At 38.9% G+C, this 24,099-nt stretch overlaps 3 protein-coding genes across 5 annotated transcripts; 2 read left to right on the forward strand and 1 right to left on the reverse strand.

Moving 5' to 3' along the window:
* The first annotated feature begins 571 nt into the window (after positions 1 to 571).
* Positions 572 to 8,832, forward strand: LOC137127212 (deoxyribonuclease gamma-like). Of its 3 annotated transcripts, XM_067503878.1 has the most exons (11): positions 632 to 728; positions 2,749 to 2,801; positions 3,302 to 3,387; positions 3,634 to 3,722; positions 4,603 to 4,689; positions 5,309 to 5,421; positions 5,900 to 6,012; positions 6,364 to 6,521; positions 7,074 to 7,170; positions 7,515 to 7,589; positions 8,064 to 8,830. In XM_067503878.1, the coding sequence occupies exons 3-10, from the start codon at positions 3,307 to 3,309 to the stop codon at positions 7,581 to 7,583; spliced, it is 807 nt and encodes a 268-aa protein (XP_067359979.1). In that variant the 5' UTR covers positions 632 to 728; positions 2,749 to 2,801; positions 3,302 to 3,306; the 3' UTR covers positions 7,584 to 7,589; positions 8,064 to 8,830. The 3 variants fall into 3 exon arrangements, with proteins under 3 accessions (XP_067359980.1, XP_067359978.1, XP_067359979.1); XM_067503879.1 differs by lacking the exon at positions 2,749 to 2,801 and having other exon boundaries at positions 572 to 728; positions 8,067 to 8,832; XM_067503877.1 differs by lacking the exon at positions 2,749 to 2,801 and having other exon boundaries at positions 572 to 728; positions 8,064 to 8,828.
* A 529-nt stretch (positions 8,833 to 9,361) lies between these two features.
* Positions 9,362 to 11,439, reverse strand: tma7 (translation machinery associated 7 homolog). The gene is made up of 4 exons (XM_067503880.1): positions 11,301 to 11,439; positions 10,656 to 10,711; positions 10,385 to 10,472; positions 9,362 to 9,869 (listed from the first exon to the last, which is right to left on the reverse strand). Exons 1-4 carry the CDS (start codon positions 11,314 to 11,316, stop codon positions 9,835 to 9,837), a joined length of 195 nt encoding a protein of 64 aa, XP_067359981.1. The 5' UTR covers positions 11,317 to 11,439; the 3' UTR covers positions 9,362 to 9,834.
* On the forward strand, positions 11,419 to 15,580 carry ccdc51 (coiled-coil domain containing 51). The gene is made up of 7 exons (XM_067503874.1): positions 11,419 to 11,555; positions 11,779 to 11,868; positions 11,958 to 12,168; positions 12,323 to 12,460; positions 12,862 to 13,026; positions 13,746 to 13,952; positions 14,883 to 15,580. The coding sequence occupies exons 2-7, from the start codon at positions 11,864 to 11,866 to the stop codon at positions 15,447 to 15,449; spliced, it is 1,293 nt and encodes a 430-aa protein (XP_067359975.1). The 5' UTR covers positions 11,419 to 11,555; positions 11,779 to 11,863; the 3' UTR covers positions 15,450 to 15,580.
* The last annotated feature ends 8,519 nt before the right edge of the window (positions 15,581 to 24,099 follow it).

Consider the following 24,099-nt stretch of genomic DNA (forward strand, 5'->3'; position numbering starts at 1 on the left):
GTGGCTCTGTAGATAACAATGTGTATATGTAAATTCCCTCACTTCCGATGCGAAGAGTCAATTTAAATATTTCTACCATCTTAAATATCCATAAGGCCAATAGCCACCTGTCAACACTGGTACGGTGTAAATTGACTTTTCATCAACAGCAAACCAACAATATTTCTAATTAACCTGTATGTATTTTGGGAGGTAGTACATTTCCTTTGGGTATGTTGTGTGTATTGCATGTTTTGCGTTGTGTGTCCATGTTATCTAATCTCTGTAGAGTCGCTGCTGAGCAACCACGAGCAGACAAAGTTCCTTTCTCACGCACATGATCTCGGTTTACTGCTTCCTTTTGTTTTCAGAACATAAGGAGGATTAAATACATTCCGACACATCACACTTAGACAGTGTTTCTAATCTGTCCATCTGTCACTATCAGTCAAAGATCAAGATCTTTAAACATCCACCTATACACACACAGAAAACTGGAAAACACTACAGAGGGTGGGATACTCCTTTTGTATTTGTTCCTCCCTGTCTCCATTCAGTCTTACTATTGGTTGGCTTTCAACCAATCACACTAATGGTTTGCCTATATGCAGTGAATATATATTCAGGAGCTTTTATTGGGGATGTTTTCCTTCTCTGTCCACACTTTGTTTGCCTTATTTGATTAGTGGGAATAAACTGATCTGAGAGAAGGTCCTTTGAGCAGCAGCAGATTCTCCTCATTCCTGCAGGTAAGAAACAATTCACCATCTCGTATGTCTGTTCTTCCTGATGCTGAGCAGAACACCTGAGAGACTTCACTCAACAAGACATTAAAACAGCCTTTCTCCATCTGTGTGCCTCAAACAACAGGGGGTAGATCATAGTTCACAAATGTAAAAAGACTTCAGACTATTTGGGTTTGAAATCTTTTAAAAGTTTGAGTTGTTACTACACAGCAACAGTTTGTGATCTTATCTCGTGTTTGAACTACAAATACAACCATTAAACTCTGCAGCAATATCCAGAAAGGTGGTCAGAACAGATAGAACACTTTGGCAAATTCCCATGCACCATTCAAAAAACTTTTCTTATCTGACCTTGCAGCTCAGATTGTTCACTAAATGTAAATGTAAATAACCGTAAGCTGGACAGAAGTTCTGCATAATTCATTTAATTTTCAGTTTTCAATTTCCGATTTTAACTTTCCATTCACTGCATTTCAAAGGGAAGAGCTGTAGTTAAACCACCACATTTTATTGTTGCCAACTCACTAGCGTGAACAGCTGCCACTACAGGGATCCCACACCGTATTAAATTACCACAATATGACTAAATACTGTGTATCTTGTACTAAAGGCCTCTGACAGGTAATCCCATTAGTCAGAGCCTAATGACGTGTTTGTTTTGCTTCACTTTCGTAGGATGTTTGAGTGTCTTTCCACCATTTGACTTTTGTGTTGGTGCTTCATGAACCCGTCACAGTAAGCGACCTGATAAAATGCCAGTGAAAGCTGATACGTGATGCGCCTTAGCTGCTGGATGTAAACAGCATTTCATACCATAGGCATTGTCTATGCATATTTTTATATTACTTCCAATAATTTCAATTACTGCTGGATAACTAACACCATGAAAGAGAAATACTTAAAGCACTTTGAAATTGCAAGCTTTAAAACGTAAATTCAGCTCTTGCTGTATGTGATACCCAGCTACACGTGTCGTGTTTACCTGTACGATTTAAAGAATGCAGGTCTGGAAGCACCTATAATCCACTCCAGCCGAGCTGCTGTGTTGTTTTCCAATAGATTGTACAGATGTACCTAATGAAGTGGCCAGTGAGTGTTACCCCTTTTTTTCCTAGGCTTGTTTTAGTTTTACTGCATTTAAGTGAACGACTATGCATCTACAGTATGTACGAATGTTCTATTGGTTCCTGATTCATACAAAGGAATTGCACTGTGCACATTTCATGTCTGACATCAATGACTGCAAGTCAGTGTCACACTAAACTGCAACAGCAAACCGTGTGTTCTCAGGCTGCTCACTGGCGCCTTCAGTCCCTCAACACCTCAATTTGAACAATTGCTGTCCCCAAGTAACACATTAATTACATCTGGAATTTTAAAAACTACTCTCCAAAACCTATACTTTTAACATTCTTAAGCGCGGCTCATCCTTATAGGCATTTAGAGAATTTGACTTATTTTTGTTTCACCAAAAAGTATTAGAGTATTTCGATTTATTGTGATTTAATAACGACAAATAAATGAAGGCCTGGCCCAGCGTAGCACAGCACAGTGGAGCAGGGAGAGGGAGGGCAGAATGGAGAAAAAGGGATAGATTTCCTGAGATTTGCTTTAGATTAAAATTAGATTGATGCAAAGTTTGCCCTAAATGTCTCCAGCATTTCTGTAGCAAATATTTGAAATATGTTCAGAGAACATAGTGGCAAAGTCAGTAGTTGTTCGGAAAAAATGCAGTGCAACATCAGACGTGCACCACGGGAGCTGTTTGAGACGACGCATTCCCTCTGTCTGCAGATGTGTGTTATCTGTTTACTTTGAAATGTTTCCTTCAGATTAATGACAGGTTGCGAGTTCGCTGACAGGTCAGTGCTAAAAGCTAAAATCCCATTACATAGGAATATTCATCGCCATTGTGTTGATGCAAATTCAAATGGCTGCAGGCACGAAACCCAGAGATTTGGGAGGAGAAAAAAAACTTGTTAGAACAAGTCCTGAGGGTTTTCCTCATTTTTTTTTTTTGCAGGAGTTAGTGGAGGATCAACTTACTGCAATTGATTTAATGAAGTAGTAATTCGGGTAATGTAGTGCTCCTAACATAATAATCATCATCATCATCATTTGTCTTTTTGTCCTTGTATATGTGGAAAGATTGTGGCCATTATTTCTTTGTAAATTCACATTATTAATTAAAATTAATAAAAGCCACACAAACCTTTTACTTAAACTTAACTCAAGATAAATTATCCATTACATGTTCTGACCTATTAAAGTTCTGTGTGTCCCACAGACACATCTGTTAAATGCCAAAACAAGTTTCATAAATTTAATTTACTTGTTTAATTTTACTCAAATTGTCTAAAAGGTAAATTTACTCCAATACAGTGATTGATTTTTTCAGTTTAATCACACTCATGTAATTTACCTTCTTTATTGTTCTGTTGGAAAAATGTTAATATTACATTATTATCATTTTTTTTCAAAGTTGCGGCTCCTGTTATTACACATTCCTTTGCATGTTCAGACAGAAACCGCCTCATTAACAGGCCATTAACATTTCTTTCTTTGTATCTCTGCAGCCACCATGAAAATAGCATCTTTTAACATCCAGAGGTTTGGAAAAAACAAAGTTTCTGACCCAGAAATCCTAAACATCCTCATTAAGGTAACAACACACACACCTGCCTGCGTAACAATGAATTCAGAAACAACCAAATATGGAACTTGAGTAAGTTTTTAAGACATTTAAATGAGTTAAATTTGCTGCAAATGAAAACATGGAGACATTATAATGGAATTCAAAGTGTTTGAGAGATGAATAAAGAGCATTCTTTCTGTATGATGTATTATAAAGTATAATATTATAAAGTGTACTGATGTCAAACCGAGGTCTGCTGTCTTTCTGTCCCAGATTGCGTCTCGGTATGACATCATTTTGATCCTGGAAGTGGTGGACTCCACTGGAGCCTCTGTGAAAACCTTCCTGGATGCACTCAACAAGTGAGTGGAAGCATTTTTTCATAATAATAATAATAATAATAATAATAATAATAATAATAATAATAATAATAATAATAATAATAATAATAATAATAATAATAATAATGTTAACATTGAGAGTGTTAACATGTTGATGTTGATGTAAGTTATTTGTGTTACATCATGTTAACATTTGGTAACAATTAGCAATTAATTAAATCCAACTTTTTTTACATACACGCCAATTCACAACAAAGTCATCTCAAGCCACTGAACGTAATAAAGTCAAGACTACACAGATATATATAGAAAACCCAACAAACCCCCAGTGGAGAGGAAAAACTCCCTTTAACGGAAGAAACCTCCAGCAGAAGCAGGCTCAGGGTGGGCGCACGTCGGTCCTTTATCAAAGAGGAAGGTTTTAAGCTTAGACTTGAAACCTCACAGTATTGACTGATGGGAAATAGATTTGCAGGTTTTTAGTCACAATAACCTAAAATTTGACTTGATGTATTTAATCAAATCCACACTGACTCTGCAGTCAACAGCAGTTAGTGTGTTTTAACCTGCAGACATTTATTGGACTACACTAACATCCATGTGACCACAGCAGGAAGAAAAGGATTTTGTTGATTTCCCTTGTCCACTAGAGGGCAGGGTGACTGATTGATCCATTTGACCAAATTATTAATTCAAAATTTAATACATTATTTTTCTTGTCTGTGACAAACAATTGAGCGACATAAAAACAACAACAACAAAGGTAAAAACTGGCCTTTACATTCACGCTACAAAACACCAAGGCATAAAATGTGTGTGCAGATACAGAACAAAGATGCCAGTGGAAAGATGTCTGATGAGGCTTAAATTCACATTCATATAAACAATTCTGTGTGTCCAGGTCCAACAAGAACACTCGCTACACAATGAAGATCAGCAGTCGTCTGGGCCGAACAGTCTACAAGGAGCAGTTCATGTTCCTGTACAGGTGAGAGTTTACCTGCACAAATTCTCACTCTAAAGTAGCTCAGAGCCTTCTATAGCACATATTTGCAGGTTTTTCCAAAAGTTACCTCAAGAAAACACAAAGGTAGCGGATTTAGAACATACAGACACAAAAAAATTGCAGTCAGAGCAAAATACATCAATTCAAGTAAATGTTACATCTGAATAAATATTTGCAAAACGTGATGTTAAATCACAAAGTCTTGTAGATTTCTCGTTTAGACAGAATCCTTTTTTTTCTCTTTACTGCTTTTTGCCGGGTTTATAGTTTATCTGCTTTATCTTTAAAACTCTGATCGGAATTAACAGACAAGAGGTTCACAATGACCCGTGTCACGTGGATGTCAGAAGAGAGTGGCGCACTAAAAAAAACCCTCCCTCTCCATGGCAACACAGAAAACAGAACAGGAAGTTCAGCATTGTGGGTTCAAATGAAACCGTCATTTCTGAGTTTTCGGTGTAGAACATTTTTAACGCTGACGTCTTTCAGTTGGCTTTTTTAATAATTCACCTCAGATCTGAACATTTCCTTATGCAGCATGGTCTAGTTAATCACACAATGTACTGTACTAATGTGTGTGTGTGTGTGTGTGTGTGTTCAGGGAAGACGTGGTTAAATTGGTGGACACCTATCAGTTTGATGACGTGCAGACTAAGGGAAAAGATGTTTTCGATAGAGATCCCTACGTACTGCGATTCCAATGCCCTAATGCAGGTAGAAGACGTCTGTTGGAATGTTAAATGTTTTTTTACGAGGACCATTAAAAAAATAAAAATAAATAATAATAAATATGGGGGAAAGGCAACAACACTGAGGGAAAAACTTGTGTGTAGTAGATATAACAGTACATTTCACAGGAGGGAACAACGGCAGTGGTTTTCCTAAATATGAAGGGCTATGAGTGAATAAATGTACGAACAAATTTTAGTTTGTTCCTGGTTGTGTGGACATTTTGGGGCTATTTGATAAGGTAGAACTTGGTTTATAGTAGTTTTGATTTGATTAGAATAAAAAAAGGGAAAGAGGTGGAGTTTGGGTGTTATTTCTAAAGTGCTGGTATTATGGTCCTTAAATTCTTAGTGCCTTTGTTTGCTTGTCTTCCTTTAGACCAGCTCTTTAAGGTCAAGGTTTAACGTTAAGTTAAGGGGACAGAGAATATGTTGACAAATGTTTGTATGTCCACACACCACAGTGCTGGAGGACCTAGTGCTGATCCCAGTTCACACCAAACCAGAGGGTTCGGAGAAGGAGCTGGACGAGCTCTATGACGTCTTCGAGCATGTCAAGAAGAAGTGGCGTACTGATGTAAGAAATGAAATAACCGGGACAGATAAAGATTCAAAACATGAAACATGATCTTAAAAAAAAAAATCTAAATTCAATGATCTGCACACTGAACATATGTCAGCAAAGATAGTTGAATGTGCATTGTTCAAATATTTCGTCCAAAGTAATACATAATTTTGAAAATGGCTGAAATAGCTAAATGTGATGAGTAATTATTTGATATAGAGATAAAGTTGGGAATACGTGGTTAAAATAGGCAGAAGTAAAATACTGCTGGCGAGTGTAAAGAAGTTGTTACTTGACACACGATGAAACTGTGTGCGCACTGGGCCGCGTTCACAAACGTTGCACCTGTTTGTGTTCGCTCAGAACATAATGATCTTGGGGGACTTCAATGCCGACGGCTCCTTCGTCTCCAAGAAAGAGATGAAGCACATCCGCATCCGAACCGATAAGAAGTTCCACTGGTTGATTGGAGACGAGGTCGACACCACAGCGAGCAACAGAAACGACAACACGTATGACAGGTAACACACACAAACACAAGTGGTGGAAGATAGAATAAATGAAGCAGGAGTTAACTCTATCTCATATCACATTTATTATGTCATACTTTATAAAATGCTATATCACTACCACTCCACCTTGCTGCCACCCAAGAAGCATTCCCCTTGTCTAAAACGATAAAATGATCAAAGTTCCCTGTTTACAGGAGGGTCAGTGCAGATGAAAAAATGGAAGAGAAGCTATTTTGCGCAGCAATTTTCCACATCTTTGAGTTCATACACTAACTGTGTTGTATTTCTGCTAAACACAGATAACAGCCTGCTGGCTCTGGCCTCATATTGATTGATTGACAGATAATGTTGTATCAGCGTTCTCATTGCCTTTGCAGAAAGAATGTTCTATGTGGGCATTTTCTAAATGAAGTTAATACTAATACTTATAAATATTGATTCTAAAGTAGCAGTAAGTTTCCTTGTTTTTTTGTGCACGATTAATGATTCAATCCGGTGCTGCAAAACTCAAGACACTGGCTTCAGCAATGAGTTAAACACAAACTGTCTTCCTCTGTTCAGGATTGTGGTCTATGGAGATGACATGCTCGAGGCTGTCAAACCAAACTCTGCCAAACCCTTCAACTTCCAGACGGCTTTTAAACTCAGCGACGAGCAGGTCCGTGGTTGTTTTCCACCCACTCACTGTAGCTTTCACTGAAATGGTCTATACACCTTAACGGCCGACTTATAAAGATCACCAAATTCAAACAGCCCCTGATCCTTGATCCTTTGGTGTCACTGAAAAGCAACCAGTTTGCAAACAGATCCTGGCCTTTTATTGTGTACAAAGTGGTTATTGAGGATGGAACAGAAAATGGGAATGCTGGGCCACATTCCATTTTTTTTTATAAGAGTTAGATTAATAAATAACACAAAGTGCTTAAATTGAATTGATTTACAAGAGTCCTTCCAAATACCTGTATAATTGGTTCATGTGATAAATAACGCTTTATTTTCCAGGCTCTGAAAGTGAGTGACCATTACCCTGTGGAGGTGGAGCTCCTGTCCAAAACCAAGAAAGCTAATTAAGTGGAGGTAACAAGCACATTTATACATTTATACTTATTATCAACACCATGAGCTCCCACTGTTATTACTACGACTGATATAAAAACCCAATATTTAGTAACACTATCTGAGAAAGAATCTATTTGTTCCACCAACATAATTTTGTCCAAGGACTCATCAGGGTGATTGACTGAATACTTATCGACACATATGTACTGTGTTTACCAAATATTTTTAGGAAAGCTACGACACAGTCACGTTTTTCATATAGATAATTCTGGGTAACTTACAGCTGGCACATCTCTGTAAATTGGTTTAACATTCTACTATCCTGGTGAAAGAACCAGAACTAAAAAAATCAAGAACCAAATATCTTGTTAGATGACAAGACAAAGGACTGGTACATATTAGATCTGATGCAAACAATTCTAGATTTCCTTCCTAACCTGTGTCGAGCTAGTTGCACAGCTCATTGAATTCCCTGCTATATCTCTGCTGCAGCAGCTGTAGTCGGTACCACCAGGACGACATGGAGGACTTTCTACAGGAGCTGAAGAGAGGAAACCTGGCTCCTGGAGATCCAGATTCAAAGTCAGGAAGCCACTTAGCATATAACAAATCTACTTTAAGATACAGCATCACCGAGCGTTTAACTTAAAAGCTACAACTTGTTACACCAGACCAGCTGTTCCCTGAACTCTGCAGGTTTCCCCGCTGCACCACACGTGTTTGATTGTTGCTCATGTCTGACTTTCTTCAGTACTTTTTACCTCCGTGCTACAATGACACATAAATTACAATAACTGGCTAATTATTGAACTTTTGGCCAACTCTTCTACAGATTTCATTCGTAGCACAAAATTACCTGATTTTCCTCCGCCTGATTTATTATTATTTGAAAATGTAATAATGAAATTAGTTTACTTCTCATTTGCCATGTGTATAGATTAGATGGAGACACATAGCATCAATACTCTTCAGTCTGCATCTGTTTGACAACCATTAAAGTTTAAATTATGTTAAAGAAAATTTTCTGTTAATAAAACTTAAAGATCAAAGGTGTTGTTCTTGAGACTTGGAGTGGAACAAGGTGAAGCTGATTTTAGCTTTTTATGTAAAGCCCAGTACTTATGTAATACAAAACCATTATCATTAATTATAGGTTTATAAGACTACACCACATTTTAAGATTGTTATATATTTTTGAAACGGCTTTTTTAAGACTTCAGTTTGTGCAGACAACATCCACTCTCATGTTCTGCAACCAATAAATATGGCAACAAACCACGGAAACTTTAAATCTTGCTTATAACTTGCATGAAAATAAATGTGCTGCAATACTTTCTTTGCAAGTTGCATCTAACAGAACTGAATGTTTCTGTGAAGCAACATGCTGTTTTTTTTTTTTTTTGTATCAACAGATACAAATTATGATCATGGATCCAATGGTCTCCAAATATAATATTTAAATTGTTTAAAAATCTGGGCCTCAAATATACAGGTTTGATATTAAAAACTACTTTTAAACACAACTTTTATTTTAAACAAACCTAAATGTGTTTAAGAAACACAAACATTAGTTTCTCTTTAAAGGGTGATTTCTACCTGATTGTTACATTCTTGAGGTCACATTAAAATGGAAGCTGTGATAACCTATAGCTTTCTGTCATATATAAAAAATCTGTACCAATGCAGATTATTTAAAAAAAAAAAAAAAAAAAAAAAAAAAAAAAACCACAAACCTCACTGCTTGAATCAAGTGACTTTTGTCTCCAATACAGAATTCAAATAACAAGCAGTAATTACAAAAACTTTATTGGCATCTTCCTCTCGAAAATAACAAACAAACAAAAAGAACTCCAGGTGATTTTTCTCTGATAAAGTTTCACATGGATGCAAAACAAAACACAGTGGAGATAATTTTTCTTTTAATGGTTTGCATTTCTAATGTTCAAGACCCTCATTTCTAAAATGGATTTGAATCGGTGTGTATAAATAAGTTCCCAACAAAAACATTAAAGCAGTGTGAAACCTCTAATTACATGCCATTAGGGAGTTACCATGAATGTACCAGGCCTGACTGGTAACAGATATTGCTGCCCTAGAGATTCACATTCCATGTGTTCACTGCTGAAGGAGCCCAGCACCAGGGCAGATTTTGAGTTTGATGGGGTCCCATGGTCGGCAGACTTAAACAGGAGCCTTTCAGTGAGCACACAGACACAGGAGGCGAGGCCAGGGAGCAGACTGACATTGTTATCAGTTTCAGAATTTACTTCTTGCCAGATTTCTTGATGCCACCACCACCTGGAGGTAAAGAATATACAAAAAAAAAAATGGTGTTTAAAAAAAAAATAAATGAAAATTTTCCTACTTTGCCACATATTTATTATTTGAAATCTTATAATTCTCGTGTGTGTGTGAGTGACAGGTAAACCATAAATTAAACCTGTGTTTTCTTTGCATTTGTGGTAACTATTGCATGTGCTTGTACATATAAACTCAATCACATTACAGTCAAGTATTAGGACATTTAGTTTTAATTAATATAACGTACAAGATTTTCACTGTCTCAGTTATACCTTGAGTAGGTTTATGCAAATATTGACGTTACTGTGTTAGTTGTGTGTTTAGTTGTGATTTATAAAATTATCTTTTTTCTTGTTTTAACACACTTTAGTTTCATGAAAGAAAAAAAATAAGATATGATACGAGTGCCATAAGGTGAGCAAGAGCTTGTAAAATCAAAACATATTTGTTTAGAAATACAAGCTTTTTGCTATAATGGGAGATTGCTTCTTGTCTGCCTCTCTAGGTCTTACCTAGAGGCCCTTTTCCTGAAGCTTTGGCCTTCAGTGCCTCCAGTGCCTTCTGCTCTTCCTTTTGCTTCTGCTTGAAAGCCATCTCGTCCTGTAGACACAGCCAGTTAAGTCTCATATTATTATATACATTACAAATTTCCTTATGTTGCAACTAGCATTTGATTATGGGCATTATTGCAATACAAAAATATATATGTGCACATTTTACACAATGCACTAACATTTAGGGACTTACTCATCATAGATAACCAGAGATCAGAAAGACACTTACGTCGTCCATTTCCTTGCTCTGTTTCTTGGGGGCCTTCAGTGGCTTCTTTTTGCCTCCTGAGAACAATCAGTTAATACGAATTAATAACTAAATGAGTCAATCGATATTTCTGCAGCTCACAGTCTGCTAATAACGCTAAACTCGACCTGATGGTGTGGTCGGAGTGGTGATGTGGAAATAATGCCTGACTGGTATTTAACATAAAGATCTGTAACAAGGCAGGCTCTTTAAAAGTGTCTAAAATGTGTAACAACACAAGCAGAAAGAAGCATTCACACGGCCTTACGCTAGTTGTTACATTTCTTTAACGTTAGCTTACGGTAACGTAACGAGATTAGCTCGGAAGACAATTTTCAAGCCGAACACCGTAGACGATCGCAAACACATTGTTCATAGTTAAACCAGTGGCCTTGGGTATATACATGTCGACTAACAGTACAACAAAATATTGTGGCTGTTTTATCTCTGTAGTTTGGCAAAAGAAAACGTTATGAGCTTTGCACTTTATTTAGCCACTGTTAGCAAGAACTAGCTAATCCGCCCAGTGCGGAGCACGTTACGCGGGCTTCTGTCGGGTTGTCCCAGTCACCATCTTCTGCGATGACCAAGGTTTTAAGATGACTGACGGCTGAAATGAAGTCTCACCTTCCCTGCCCGACATAGCTGAAACTGATTACAGAGGTCTGAGGAAAAGAAATCAGAACACAGGCGGTTGCTTAATCCGCGCTGTTGGGTCCCCAGTGAACTCTGACCCGGAAATAGAATGACCGTTTCATGTGCCTGACTTCCGAGTTCAAATAAACTCGCCGGCTGTCTCATTTGACAGGAAGATGCTAACTAGTTAGCCAAAACAGCCTTCATGGGTGTGAAATGTTTGCTTTGACAACACTAAAAAGACAGGTACGTTTATTTTCATACGTTGTTTTATGAGTAAAACCATAAACTACAATTTATTGGTTAATTGTTAGCAAGATGAAGCTAAAAGGTAGGTAACGTTAGGTTAACCTATTGCGAAACAGGGTCATACTGGTGTAACAACCATAATGTAGTGATCATTACTTTCCTCCTGTCTGTACATTATTTTTCCACAATCTTATTCATTTTTTTTATGTTGCTCACATAGGGGCCTGTTCCAGTGGATCTATTCCTGCAGTGAAAGAAAATATCTGGCAATTCATAAGCTGCCCCTTTGACTGCTGCCGTTTTAGATGAAGTACTTGTGCACGTTTTAGTCCCCACGACATATTCTACATAAAAATACAGCACTCAAGATAATTATTAACAGTGTCTTCACTGTTTCAGGTACAGAGGAGCTCAGATCTGCCTGCGGGTTCATGGCTCGTGCGGTTTGTCCCACCACTATCTACGCAGATCTTTGTCAGGTGGCATCACTCTGGTCCGGACTTACAGTGCTCACCCTCAGCCCGGCTCAGTCCCACCCACTAACCCTGCACCTCCTGATGGCAAGGGGGGAGCTGAGGTGCTGAAGGAGCGTGCCCTGTCTGTTTTGCGGGTACAGGATCCTCTATTGTCACTGTTTAGAACACAGCCACTGACATGAAAGGAGATACGGCGTTAACAATTTTGTGTTACAATCAGCACTGTCAATTAAGCACAAGAAAAGAGAAGAAGACAATTGAAAACTGTGATTTTTCTCCCTCCTTCAGCATGCAGGTGAGTTTGGGCGGCGCTGGGGTCAGCGGTCAACTCAAACAGCCAGTGCTACGGTCAACTATTGGTGGCAGAGGTACGAGGAGTTTGTTGGGCTCAATGAGGTCCGCGAGGCTCAGGCCAATGTCACTGAGGTCAGCAGACAGTAAGAAGCAATTCTACTTCAAAATGTAGTTGACTCACAGGGATGTAAGTCGGGTAAACAAAACCACGCTAATTAGGACACTGTATGACACAACAACTAAGCTTGCAGTTCAATAGATTAAACTAAAACTGAGAATTATAATCCTGAGAAAGGTTTTGTTGCAAGCATTTATTATTATTATTATTATTATTATTATTATTAAAGGACAAGATTTTCATATCTCTAGGGAAGGCACCTTTAAATTCATTACAGCTGCAATTACTCAGCTATACTGCATTTCACCCCCTTTGTCACTTCTTTCACAATTTTAGAGAAACTTTTTTCTTTCACAGTGTCTGTTTAAAACATTAGAGGAAAGCTGTTTTCTAACAGAAAACTGTTTCTTCCAAGGCTGAGGCAGCCTTCATGGTTGCTAGAGGGATTGTGCGTGAGGCTCATGACAGCCTGGAGGCCCTGCAGGGCAGGCTGAAAGAGGTCAGAGACAGACTGGACCGAGTGTCCAGGGAGGAGGCTCACTACCTGGAGCTGGCCACGCTGGAGCACAAACTGCTGCAGGTTAGCTTATGTGAGGGAATAGAGTAAATTTAGTCATGTGGTTAGATAATTAGCAAACAATCAACCAAGATGAGCTATTGAAGAGGTCACAAAGAGGACAAGAGATCATAGGATGGGTCGTGTTTGGAGGAATGTTTGAGATCACAGCAGGCACTTTGTTGTTACAAGGCCCAAAGCAATGTAGCAGATAGTGAGTCCTGGGGTCACAAGATCTAAAAGAGGGTAATAAAAGGGTTTTATTGACTTCGTTACTGATATCTTCAGATAATCTAGAAAGGGACAAGAGTGATGACTGTCAACTACATGCACCTAGTTTATTTATGTATGTATTTATGTATTTAATTTATGTTTTGTGAGGGTGGTTCCTTTCTTGGGTTTAAGTATAAATAGAAGGGGTTTGAGAGATACAAGTCAGAAACAACACTCAACATCCATGTGTTCTTCTCCATGCCGGCATGTATTAAACTGAGATGGTTCATCACGCTGATTTTTGTCTACAATTCTTCCACGAGGAAAAAATTCTATCACACTTAAACATTTGAAACGGGCTGATCTAGATAGTTTGAGGCCAGATGAAGAATTGAGAATTAATGTACAGAATAAAATCTAGAATTTGTTGCACTGGCACAGTACTTGCCATTGTTGCAAGAATATTACTGTAATAGAGAATACGATATAATAATAAACTGCCCGTACCTCATGCTCTCTCTTTTCTGCAGGAGGAGCGCCGTCTACGGACAGCATATGAGAATGCAGAGCGTTCGGAACGGGAGAGGTTTGCCTTGTTTTCAGCAGCTGTCAGGGGGAGCCATGAGAAGGAGAGGACAAGAGCAGAACGCACCAAGAATTGGTCCATTGTTGGCTCAGTGCTCGGAGCCTTGATTGGAGTCATGGGATCTACATATGTCAACCGTGTCCGGCTGCAGGTGAGGGGTGCTAATGACCCAACTGCTGGGGAGTTCTGCTGAGCTGTGGTGGCTCAGTAGTTCCACTGTTATGAACTGATCGGGTTAATTAGTGCTCGAGGTGTTTATGGTCTGTACAAATATAATGTTAGCGAGCACTTAACTGATCTTGGATCAGCTTTTTGCTTGATAAATAAAGTAATCCTCTAGATGGAGGTGGTCAGCTTTGGTCATGAAGAGACACAGCCTTGTTTATTTGCTAAGCTTCCTTCCACATCCCTTATCTCCCAGCTTCTAATTAAATGACAATGCCTGATCCAGATAATCAGCTGGGGGTTATTAGAAAAACTGTTGAATTTTCTCAAATAATACGTTGGATTTAACTTTTTCCTGAAACATTAATGAAACATTAAAAATGATTCTTGAAGCAATGTTTCTGTGACCATAAACACTTCTAGCCAACGCATGTATCAGACTGAATGCACCATCTCATACCATACTTAACACTTTTCTACCCTATTAAACACAAATTATCGCTTTACACTCAGCTTGTCGTTTTGTAAGTGCAAAACTGATCTTTACATTCCTTCAGCATGGTACCAATTTCCTGCCCACATTGACGCTTGTAAAACAATTTTTCATTAATTGGTAATAAAACGCAATCTGGTTTTCACCAAAATGACAAATATCATGTCTTTGTTTTCAAAGAGAGCTATTGCTATTATTATTTCATTGTTGTTTCAAAGATTGCACCTAAGGAAGAGCAAACTCGAATACAGACCTTTACTTTGATTTATTATTAAATTGGCAGAAGAAAAGCCTTTGTGTTTGGTGTTTACTGGTAATAATTGCTAAAACACTAAGATGGTGAACATGGAAAGCATCTCATAGCTACTCTTCTGTGTGCTATGAGCTTTGTTTCGGCTGATACATCTTCACTCTCTTCTGTAGGAGCTGAAAAGTCTGCTGCTGGAGGCCCAGAAGGGTCCAGAGAGCCTGCAGGAAGCCCTCCGAGTCCAGGCTGGTAACCATCGCACCCAGCAGGATGAGCTGCAAACTATTATTGACAGTCTCAGGCTCACTTTTAATGATGTCTATGCACATAAGGGTGGCACTCTTCAGGACAAGGAGGCTCCAACCTCACCCACGCTGTCTCTTTCGGCCTTAAAAGAGCTGAACATCGGCAGGCAAAAAACAGAGTCCCTCCTGGAGGCTCTCCCACCACAACTGTTAAACCTCGAGCAAGGCCTCGGTAGAGTTGAGAGCACCTTGTTGATGGTTAGGAGGCTGCTGGAGAGCAGACCGCAGGCTGAAACGCAGGCTAGTCATCTGCCGATATCGGGACCAGAGACAGCGGACAAGTGGGAACCTGAAGCCACCGTGAGGCATCTGGAGGAGACGCAGAGGACGCTGGGAGAACAAATCCGTGCAAACACTCTTTATAATGCTGTGTTTACCTACACAGCCACTGCCATAACCATCACTGCCATCTACCTGCTGCTCAGAGGATCTGCTTAGACATGATATATCCAGTCTGAATATTTCCAGATGCGACTGATAATATGAATCTGAATTATTTATGTTGAAGTTCAACACTAACCTGTTTGGAAGTAATTTAGTTTTTCAAATAAACTGATTACAGGTTTTGATTGTGGCTCATCATCTACTTCTGCTGATGTCCCTCACTACTGCATCTGAGAGATTGCACATTAACTGGAGCGCTAAGCAATTTTAGTATTTTGTGCATCATGACATTCTTTTGCTCAATTGTAAAACACTAAACAGTTTTGTTGACTACACTAAACTTCTCTATAAAGAACATTGTGATGAAATCCTTACAGCACAGACATGATGTGGGTATGTCACATGTCATTAGGTAACTAAATAATTTTAATTTTTTTTCTTTATAAAATACATAAAGTTGAATAATTCCTAAATAATTCTTATCGTAGTTTCCCACAGCCCAAATTAGCATTTTAACGTTTCCTGTTTTGTCCATCTGTCATTGCTGGATCAGCCACCCAAGAACTGCTAGACAAAATGAGTTGTGAAGGCTCGTTTCAATGATGTATGAGCCTAATTTATAAAAGAATATGTAGCATGTGAATTGCAACACAGGGTCCTGTCAAAGTTGATCAAAACTACAATCATTGACTTTGTGCCACTTGGGGGGGAAAACATTTGTGAACACATGCTATGGAGTATGGACCAGAAAAACTAGACAAACGGGTGGATAAAGTAAAGGCAGTTGTCCACGGACCACAAGGTCAGTGGTTTGATCCCTGCTCCTGGCAAGACCCTGACCTCCTAACAGCCCTTTCCAAGCCCGGTAGAAATTAGGGAAGGGCATCCGGCATAAAAGCTGTGCCAAATCAGCATGCAGACAATGATCTGCTGAACTCACCTGAACTCATGGGAAAAGCCCCAAGGACAAAAAAAAAAAAAAAAAAGGAAAACTAGACAAACCTCCTTATTATAATAATTGATATGTGGCCAACTTAGTGCTGTGCCAAGTGAGGGTGACTTGATCTGAATCATGTACAGGCAAACCCTAATGGTTTTAGGATTAATTTTTTCCACTCGCTGACTATGTTTATTCATGTTTCTTACTGTACAGGATTAAAACGGGATTACTTTATGAAATATTCTGTTAAATGCCTCGATTATTAAAAAAATGAATTCTTCAGAGTGCAAAGTGTGAAAAAGAAAAAGTCCGATAGTAGTACCCACATTCAAAAAGAACATTTTTTAAAATGGTGTGTAAACCCAAAGATAATTCAGCCTAGAAGACAAAGACAAAACACGGAATCACTTAAATGTCAGAGGCTCCAATGATTTGGGAAATTCTCAACTTTGCAGCGGGACTTAATGTTTCAAATGTAATAACATTTGAATATCATTTCAAATGTAATAACATTTGAATAGGTAATATTTTAGAGTGGAAAGGTTTATTCTTGAGCTTTGTAATATATTTATAACATTTCACTGCATGTCTGAGGCATTTTGCTCATTTAAATCATTGCAAACAGTTTGAGAGATTCTGCACGTGGATAAATCAGGTCCTTTGTTTTGGATTTTGTCATCACATTTACAAGCAGGTCAAAGCACAGGTCTCTAACCATCTTTTTCAATTGACCTCACTCTTCGCTCAATCACAGTTTTGAGGAATTGAGGTTTATTTTATTTTATTAAGGTCAAAGGTCTGAAGAATGAAGTTAAATATTTCGTCCCATTAAGTTCCACCAATGACCAGTAGAGAGCAGCAGGTGAATATGTGATATAAGGTTAAACCTGCTCTTTGAGCTGTTGCCACTTTGTCTCATCTCATTTCTTCATTAGCCTGTTAGACTCTTTTTTTGTGTCTGTTTATGCAAATGCCAGGCTCTATACAGGGCCTGTATAGAGAAAAAAGTAATGATTCCCTTTGGGAGAACAATAGGCTTAGACTGCTGGGAGACAAGAACATTTCCAAGTCACTGAGTAAAACTATATCCCTAACCAAGAAATAATTTGGCACATGCATAAAAGTACCTAGAGCAGGTTGTTCTTAAAAAGATGCCTTTGTAATCACATGTTCAACATTTTGAGTGTTCTAGTGTCTTCATACTTTTGGACAAGTGTGTCTTTCCTGTAAATCCACAGCAGCAGGTGTTTGTTCTTTATTTAGCACAATGACTAATGAATGTGAAGCCACACACATAACACACATTAGCTGATAGTGATGTTAGTGATCTGGAAAACAAACCAGGTCCTTTTATTAAGATCTTTACAGCTAAAACTGAATAAACAGTCTGGGCAGGCAGGGATTATCCTTCCATCAGCACTACCTGCCCGGCCTTCAGAGCTGAAATAGAATTCATTAGGGCCAACTCTGTGGCTGGTCCATAAAAGTTGGATTAAGCAAGTTTGGGTCCTGCGTTGCTGCATTTTATATCAAGATATGACGAGTGCCTGCAGGAGAAGTTTGGAAACATATTCAGAATGATAGTGTCTGATCTTTCTGATGCTGTAGAAGCAAAGCCAAATAAATTATGCTCAGGCACATGAAAGCTGCTCGTGAGTCATGATAAATAAAAGGTACCATGTGCATGTCTTGATTATGTTATTATTGCCAGGAGACAAAGTCAAGCGCTGAGTAGACCTGTGCACACACACACATTTAAAATGACTAATGATGCAAAATGAGATTAATTTAATTAATTACACTTTATTAACTTCTCTAGGATCTTTTTCAGAGGAGCTAAACACCCTCCTGGCTCCTCCATAATTCAAAAGCTTCTTTAACCCAACCACCACTTTACCCCTGTCCCTCAAACTGACCTTCATGATTATAATGGGCTGATAAAATACCCTCTCATTCAAGGTCTACTACTCACACTCACACACACACACACACACACACACACACACACACACACACACACACACACACGCTGAGTTATGTGAACTCCGTGACCTGGTTATGCAGTTGGCATGTGACAAACATGAAGGCAACTTTTCACCCTCCCCTCCTTTCTATCTGGTGCTGGTCACCTTTTCCAGTGCTCCAGATACACAGAACACTCCAGAACACCATGCACAGCGTCTGATTGAATAATGTCTGACAAATTTGTTTGGTCAATCATATGAATTAAATCAGCTCAAAGCAAATTCAAGATTAATAAAAAATACACTTATTGACAATTAAAATACACTCGACAACTTCACAAATTTTATTCCATATATACAACTTAAGTGTTGTCACATTAATATGTTTTGTAACATATGTATATGTTCACTTAATTTAGTGTTTTGTTGTATTTGCTAATTGAAATATGTCAAATGATTCCCACTCTTTTCATACATAAGTTATGCTGTATACCACATACATTTTCTGGGGATCAATAAAATCTTATTCCGGTTCTATATTTACAGAATATGCTATAATATACTTCAAATGTTTGGTAGGATAAATTATGTTTTGTAGTAACATAGGTAATAACAACCGGGTAAGAAAATAGGTCCTAAATAAAATAAACCGAAAATCTCATTTCGAAAGTACCAACATATTATTTAATAGTGTATTTGTTCTCACTTCAGGTGATAACATGCTTGTTAAATTATTTTGTGGATTTCTTTGGGGGATGGCAGCACTTGGATAGAATAGGTTAAGATCCTGATCTGGTTTAACACGGAGATGTCTGCTGTGTATGAGAAACAATATTGTATTAAACATTTACCTGAGAAATGTTTTCAACCTTTATCAAAGTCTAAGGTCTGATGTGAATGTTTGGCACTTTTCATCCATGACCACCTCTGAGCGTAGCCCTTTGTTCACGTAAATATATTCCCCACAAATTTACTGGAAGAATTTAATTCATATTTAGCTCCTCGAGTTAAAATGTCATCATTGTTTTGTTCCATCTTGCTGTTCTTTGTATGACACTCATTGTCCTGGCCCTAAAAAACACAAACATATCACATAGCATCTACTTAAATTACCTCAAAACTACAGAGTTACTCATTTCTTTTGAAGGCAGCAGCAGTTTTATTTTTATTTTCCAGCTTTGGTTTCCACCTAGATTATAACTCCACTGGATATTTAGAAAAGCATAAGACAAAACCTGCTCTGTAGATTTTTTCTCCTCCAGAAACAGCTCCGTCAAACATACCAAAGGCTTTACTCACACAAAGCATCTAATAATCACGGTGGAGCCAAAAGTGATGGAAGTGATTCCTCCTTGAAGGTGGAATGAAATGAAGGTGGGTGTGGTTGTCAGCCTGTCATTTTCGCAAAATGGACCAAAGTTGTCAACCCCCCTCCCCCCAGTTTTGATGTTTAAAGCAAACTGTCCTTTGGAAATGTGTCATGTGTCTGTCAGTAACTGGAAATTGGTGCACAGTACTATTCTGTGTGTGTGTGTGTGTGTGTGTGTGTGTGTGTGTGTGTGTGTGTGTGTGTGTGTGTGTGTGTGTGTGTCTGTGTGTGTGTCTATAAGCAGTCATCCATTCATCATGTTGTTGGCCTTTGAAGTTCACTCTGAGCATGTTTTACAGGCGCCTTTTATCTGAAGATAACACACACACACACACACACACACACACACACACACACACACACACACACACACAGAGTACTTTAAAAGTGCGTGTGAAAAAGTGAGGACAGTCTAAAATGTCCTCTTCTAAAGTGCATGAAGTTCACTCTGGGGTAAAGTAGAGTATGTTTTAAAGGCGCTTCTTATCTGCCAATAACACACACACACACACACAGTCACACACAGTCACAGAGCGCTTTAAAGGTGTGTGTGAAAAAGTGAGTACTGTCTAAAATGTCCTCTCTACTATGCTCTAAAACTAACCTTTGTTTAGTCACATTGTCTTTATTTACCATCTGATGAGGACTTATGGACCTGACTTACTTCAACAGCCACACACTTCAGTTTAGAGATTAGAGATTAGAGATGTAGCTTCATCCAGGTGCAGTAAAGAGACAATTATGTTTTGAGCTGATACAGAGTTTCAACCTCTTTATTCTTAAGTCGTTTTGTTTTGTTTCCGAAGCAATTTTATAAATGGACGTTAGATGGATATCGTAAACGGTCCCAGCTGACAGTTTATGTAAATCGGCCATTGTAGAGTTGTCAAGTTTCCCGTCCATCAGTCTCAGGACTTCAGTGAGATTTGGAGATGCGTAGGCCTCTTGGAATCATTTCTTTCCTGATGTACTCAAATGTTCAAAAAGTGATGTGGCCCTCAGAACATCTTGTGGATTGAAACCACAAACGTTGATGCTCCTTTGGTGTTATCATTGTTAGACATTAGAGACTGGATTATATTGATAAGATGTTCTCCCATGGTCAGTGCTTCTCAGAATGTGAATACCAAAGCAAAAGAAGAACAGACCCTGCTGAAGCCTACTGACTGAAACGCGTCATTTAACAATAACGTCTTTCGACAATCTGCAAGCGTTGCTGGCCGTTTGAACTTTTCAGTTTGTTTCCCTACGTTTGTGCACCTTGACAGCAGGTGCGATTGCAGCAGAGGTTCTTCTTCCACTGAGAAACCCGAAGATGACAGTTCATGGACACTTTCCGTCCATCTGATGGAGCTTAAGAGGATCTGTCAGGATGAATGGGATGAACTGCCCAAATCCAGGTGTGAAAAGTCTTTAGAGACTCAAGCAATGACTCCATTAAGTTAGTTTTGTTCATCCCAGGTTGTTGCTGTTTGAGGAAAATGCCATTTCAGCCTGGATGAACAGTCAAAACAAGGAGAGTAAGGGGCAGTTACAGATTAACCCTGCTTAATGCAGACGTGGTCTTACACGAGGGGCTTTAAAGCTCTAACTGCCACTGAAGGAGAAAGGAGCATTAACATAATACTGAATTTAATGTTCGGAATACTTATGTAAATGAGAAATCTGCATTTTCAATGCATTTCCAGAAAAGTTTCCAAACACGTTCTCTAATTGTCATTATGAGTTGAGTAAAAATAGCAATTTTATCCATTTGAAATTAAATCGACAAAACAATAAATAGTGCAAAAACTGAAGGGGTGCGACTTCTTCCTGAAGCCACAGTAAATGATAATGCGTCTGCTGGATGTGAAAGTAGAAAACTATTTGCCAACATGTTTTTTCCTTAGATAACAACCTGCCAGATGTTCACACCTTGTTCCATTCTCCCAGGTTGGTGTGAATGCACCTTCAAAAGAAACAATAAATACCACTGTTGTTACTGTAATTACCAGGTGTGGCAGAAGTATTACCTTATCAGTTACAGTATTAGTTTTCATCAGTATTGGTGGCATTACTTGTAGTAGCAGCGGGGATCTGGTCAGGTTTATTTTACAGCGGCAGTAGGTCAGTAATAGTTACCTGGCTGTTAAACTGTGTCCGATTAATGATTTCTTATAACAAATCCTTACATGCTTGAGTGGCAGGAATTCATTTGGTTTATTGCTGTTATGTAAACAATGTAATGAGAGGGTTTAATGCCTCTGCGCTGGCAACGGCCTGAGGCGTCGTGTTTTCAGCTTATCTGTCCCATTCTTGTTAACGTAATATCTCACAAACTCCGTGATGGAATTTCTTCAAATTTGACACAGGCACCCTTTAAGAACTTTAAGTGATTAGAGTTTAGTCATTAAAGGTCAGAGGTTAAGTAAGTAAGTAAGTACAACTTGTGTCTAACCCATTCTCTTCCAGGCAGAGCTCACGGATGAACTGATTGATTTAAACAGAAGTACAAATTAACTGACTCTTTCTAACTAAAAAGAATTAGGAATTAAGCCCCTGACCAAGGTCAATGAAATGGAAGAACAATGCCAAACAAGGTTTTTCGTAACAGGACTAAATATTTCTAGTGGCATAAACCTTTTAAACACTTTGTTTGCTTCGAGGAAAATTCTCTTATTTGGGTCAAAAATGTGACAGTGTGACTGCTGATCCTAACAAATCACGTAATTCCCCCCGGAACAAACACAACGTCAAATTGTTCTGGGAACTTGCAGCATCTATCAGCCCAAAACTCTGAAGGCTACAAACAGGCTTTAGCTGAAGAAAGAGGTCTTGGTTAAATGTGGAGACTAAGGAGCCAAAACATAAAGCCAAGTAAAATGTATTCAAGTCAGTGTTATTCTGAGTTCTGTTGGGGGATGAGGGGTCAGCAAGTTCAGCAGAACGAGGGATTAGGGTGTGTGTGTGTGTTTGATTCGTGGGGGTCTGCTCATTGACACAAGGTCAAACATGTGAGGGGGGTTTGTCTAGACATTTAGTCCATGCGTGCTGAGTGTGTATGTGTGTCTTTGTACTTCAGTCTTTGTGAGGATAAGTTTGAGTTGTGAGCGAGCAAAGTTTGTCTGGTCCTGGCTTCTTCAAAGAGCTGCCTGGTTTCAGCTGCATTCGGCTTCAGGTCTAAATGAAAACACACAAACTGTACAACTGGAGGCCAAGTTTAATACAGGAGCTGAACCAGACTGAACCATTGCTGTTACGCAATGTGACATCATGCGGCAAGTTGTTCTGTTGCCCTGAACCCACAACATTAAGCATCTATTTCTGTTTTTCACCTCGGAGTTGTGGTGATAACAGGGGGGAGGCCACCAGGTGTGGCCCCACGTAAGCCTAGAAAAAAAAGGGAGGGTCTCGGCCTGTCCCATGAAGGGACAAGCTGAAAGCCGTTGATCTTGAGTTTACTAGTTGTGCAATCCTGTCTGTGTCACCTACCAACATTCTTAAACTTTTTGTCTTTGATAAGGCAGCCGCCCAGAAATAAGCAGCAGAGATGAATTACAGTTGGGCGACGTCCAGCGGCTGTATTTAACAGGACAGGGTCACGTAGCATTAGAGAATCCATCTCGATTGTGAAACACCTTGTTGTTTTACAAAGGAGTTTCACGAGAATGTTGCATAACATTAATGAACTGGTGATTCTAATCCAGACCGCATTCTAACCCTAACCATGATTTATTACTGCCTAAACCCAACCCTGATGTCTTTGTGCCAAAACCCAACCAAACAATTTTTTGCATAGTTGACAGTTTGCGTTAGGATGAAATATGGTGTTCCACCAGCTTTACTTCTGGTACCTGGTGCCAAAGGGCTGCCAACGGATGCCTGCTGTCATGGCGGGGTTATTTTAACAAACTCTGGTTTGGGCAAAGGCATAGGGACTGTGTGAGGACTTTTTGGTATTACCAGCACCTCAAGCCACAAGCCCCCATGGCTGCAGCCCCATTACTGGCTTATATACAGCACTGATTTTTATATGAATCCCTGCACAAGTCCCAGCCGAGATACAGCACCACCCGTAAAATTGCATTTTGGCCTTACACTTGCAGTGCTTATACAAAAATAAACCACCTAGATATGATAATAGATAGATTTTAGTGATGCTGGTTGGTGGATTTTGTAATAATTTGGTGAAGTTAGGTTTGCTGGGTCTTTGTGCTAAACTGGCTGCAGCTGCCTATTTATTAACAGATGTGACGATACCTGTCTATGATGTCAGAAAGGCTTTGTTTATCCAAATTCCAATAAAAACAAAATGCATACAGATTATAGCTTCAGTCAATAATTGAGGTATTTATTAATCTGTGCCATAGCAACACTTAAAGATTTTGAACAAACAAATGTCTAAACAAGATCAGGCTGGTAGGTTACTGGGTGGAGCTGAAACATACATGC

The sequence above is a fragment of the Channa argus genome, chromosome 5, assembly GCF_033026475.1.
Source record: "Channa argus isolate prfri chromosome 5, Channa argus male v1.0, whole genome shotgun sequence".
Classification (NCBI taxonomy): Eukaryota; Metazoa; Chordata; class Actinopteri; order Anabantiformes; family Channidae; genus Channa; species Channa argus.

Excerpts from the sequence above, each read along its gene's own strand:
- ccdc51 (XM_067503874.1), top strand. Across the intron at positions 12,169-12,322 it reads GTGCCCTGTCTGTTTTGCGG|CATGCAGGTGAGTTTGGGCG; the intron begins GTACAGGATCCT and ends TCCCTCCTTCAG. Across the intron at positions 13,027-13,745 it reads TGGAGCACAAACTGCTGCAG|GAGGAGCGCCGTCTACGGAC; the intron begins GTTAGCTTATGT and ends TCTTTTCTGCAG.
- LOC137127212 (XM_067503879.1), top strand. The coding sequence starts at position 3,307 with ATGAAAATAGCATCTTTTAACATCCAGAGGTTTGGAAAAAACAAAGTT. Across the intron at positions 4,690-5,308 it reads CAGTTCATGTTCCTGTACAG|GGAAGACGTGGTTAAATTGG; the intron begins GTGAGAGTTTAC and ends GTGTGTGTTCAG. Across the intron at positions 6,013-6,363 it reads AGAAGAAGTGGCGTACTGAT|AACATAATGATCTTGGGGGA; the intron begins GTAAGAAATGAA and ends GTGTTCGCTCAG.
- tma7 (XM_067503880.1), bottom strand. Across the intron at positions 10,473-10,655 it reads AGAGCAAGGAAATGGACGAC|GACGAGATGGCTTTCAAGCA; the intron begins GTAAGTGTCTTT and ends CTGTGTCTACAG. Across the intron at positions 9,870-10,384 it reads TTCAGGAAAAGGGCCTCTAG|GTGGTGGTGGCATCAAGAAA; the intron begins GTAAGACCTAGA and ends CTTTACCTCCAG.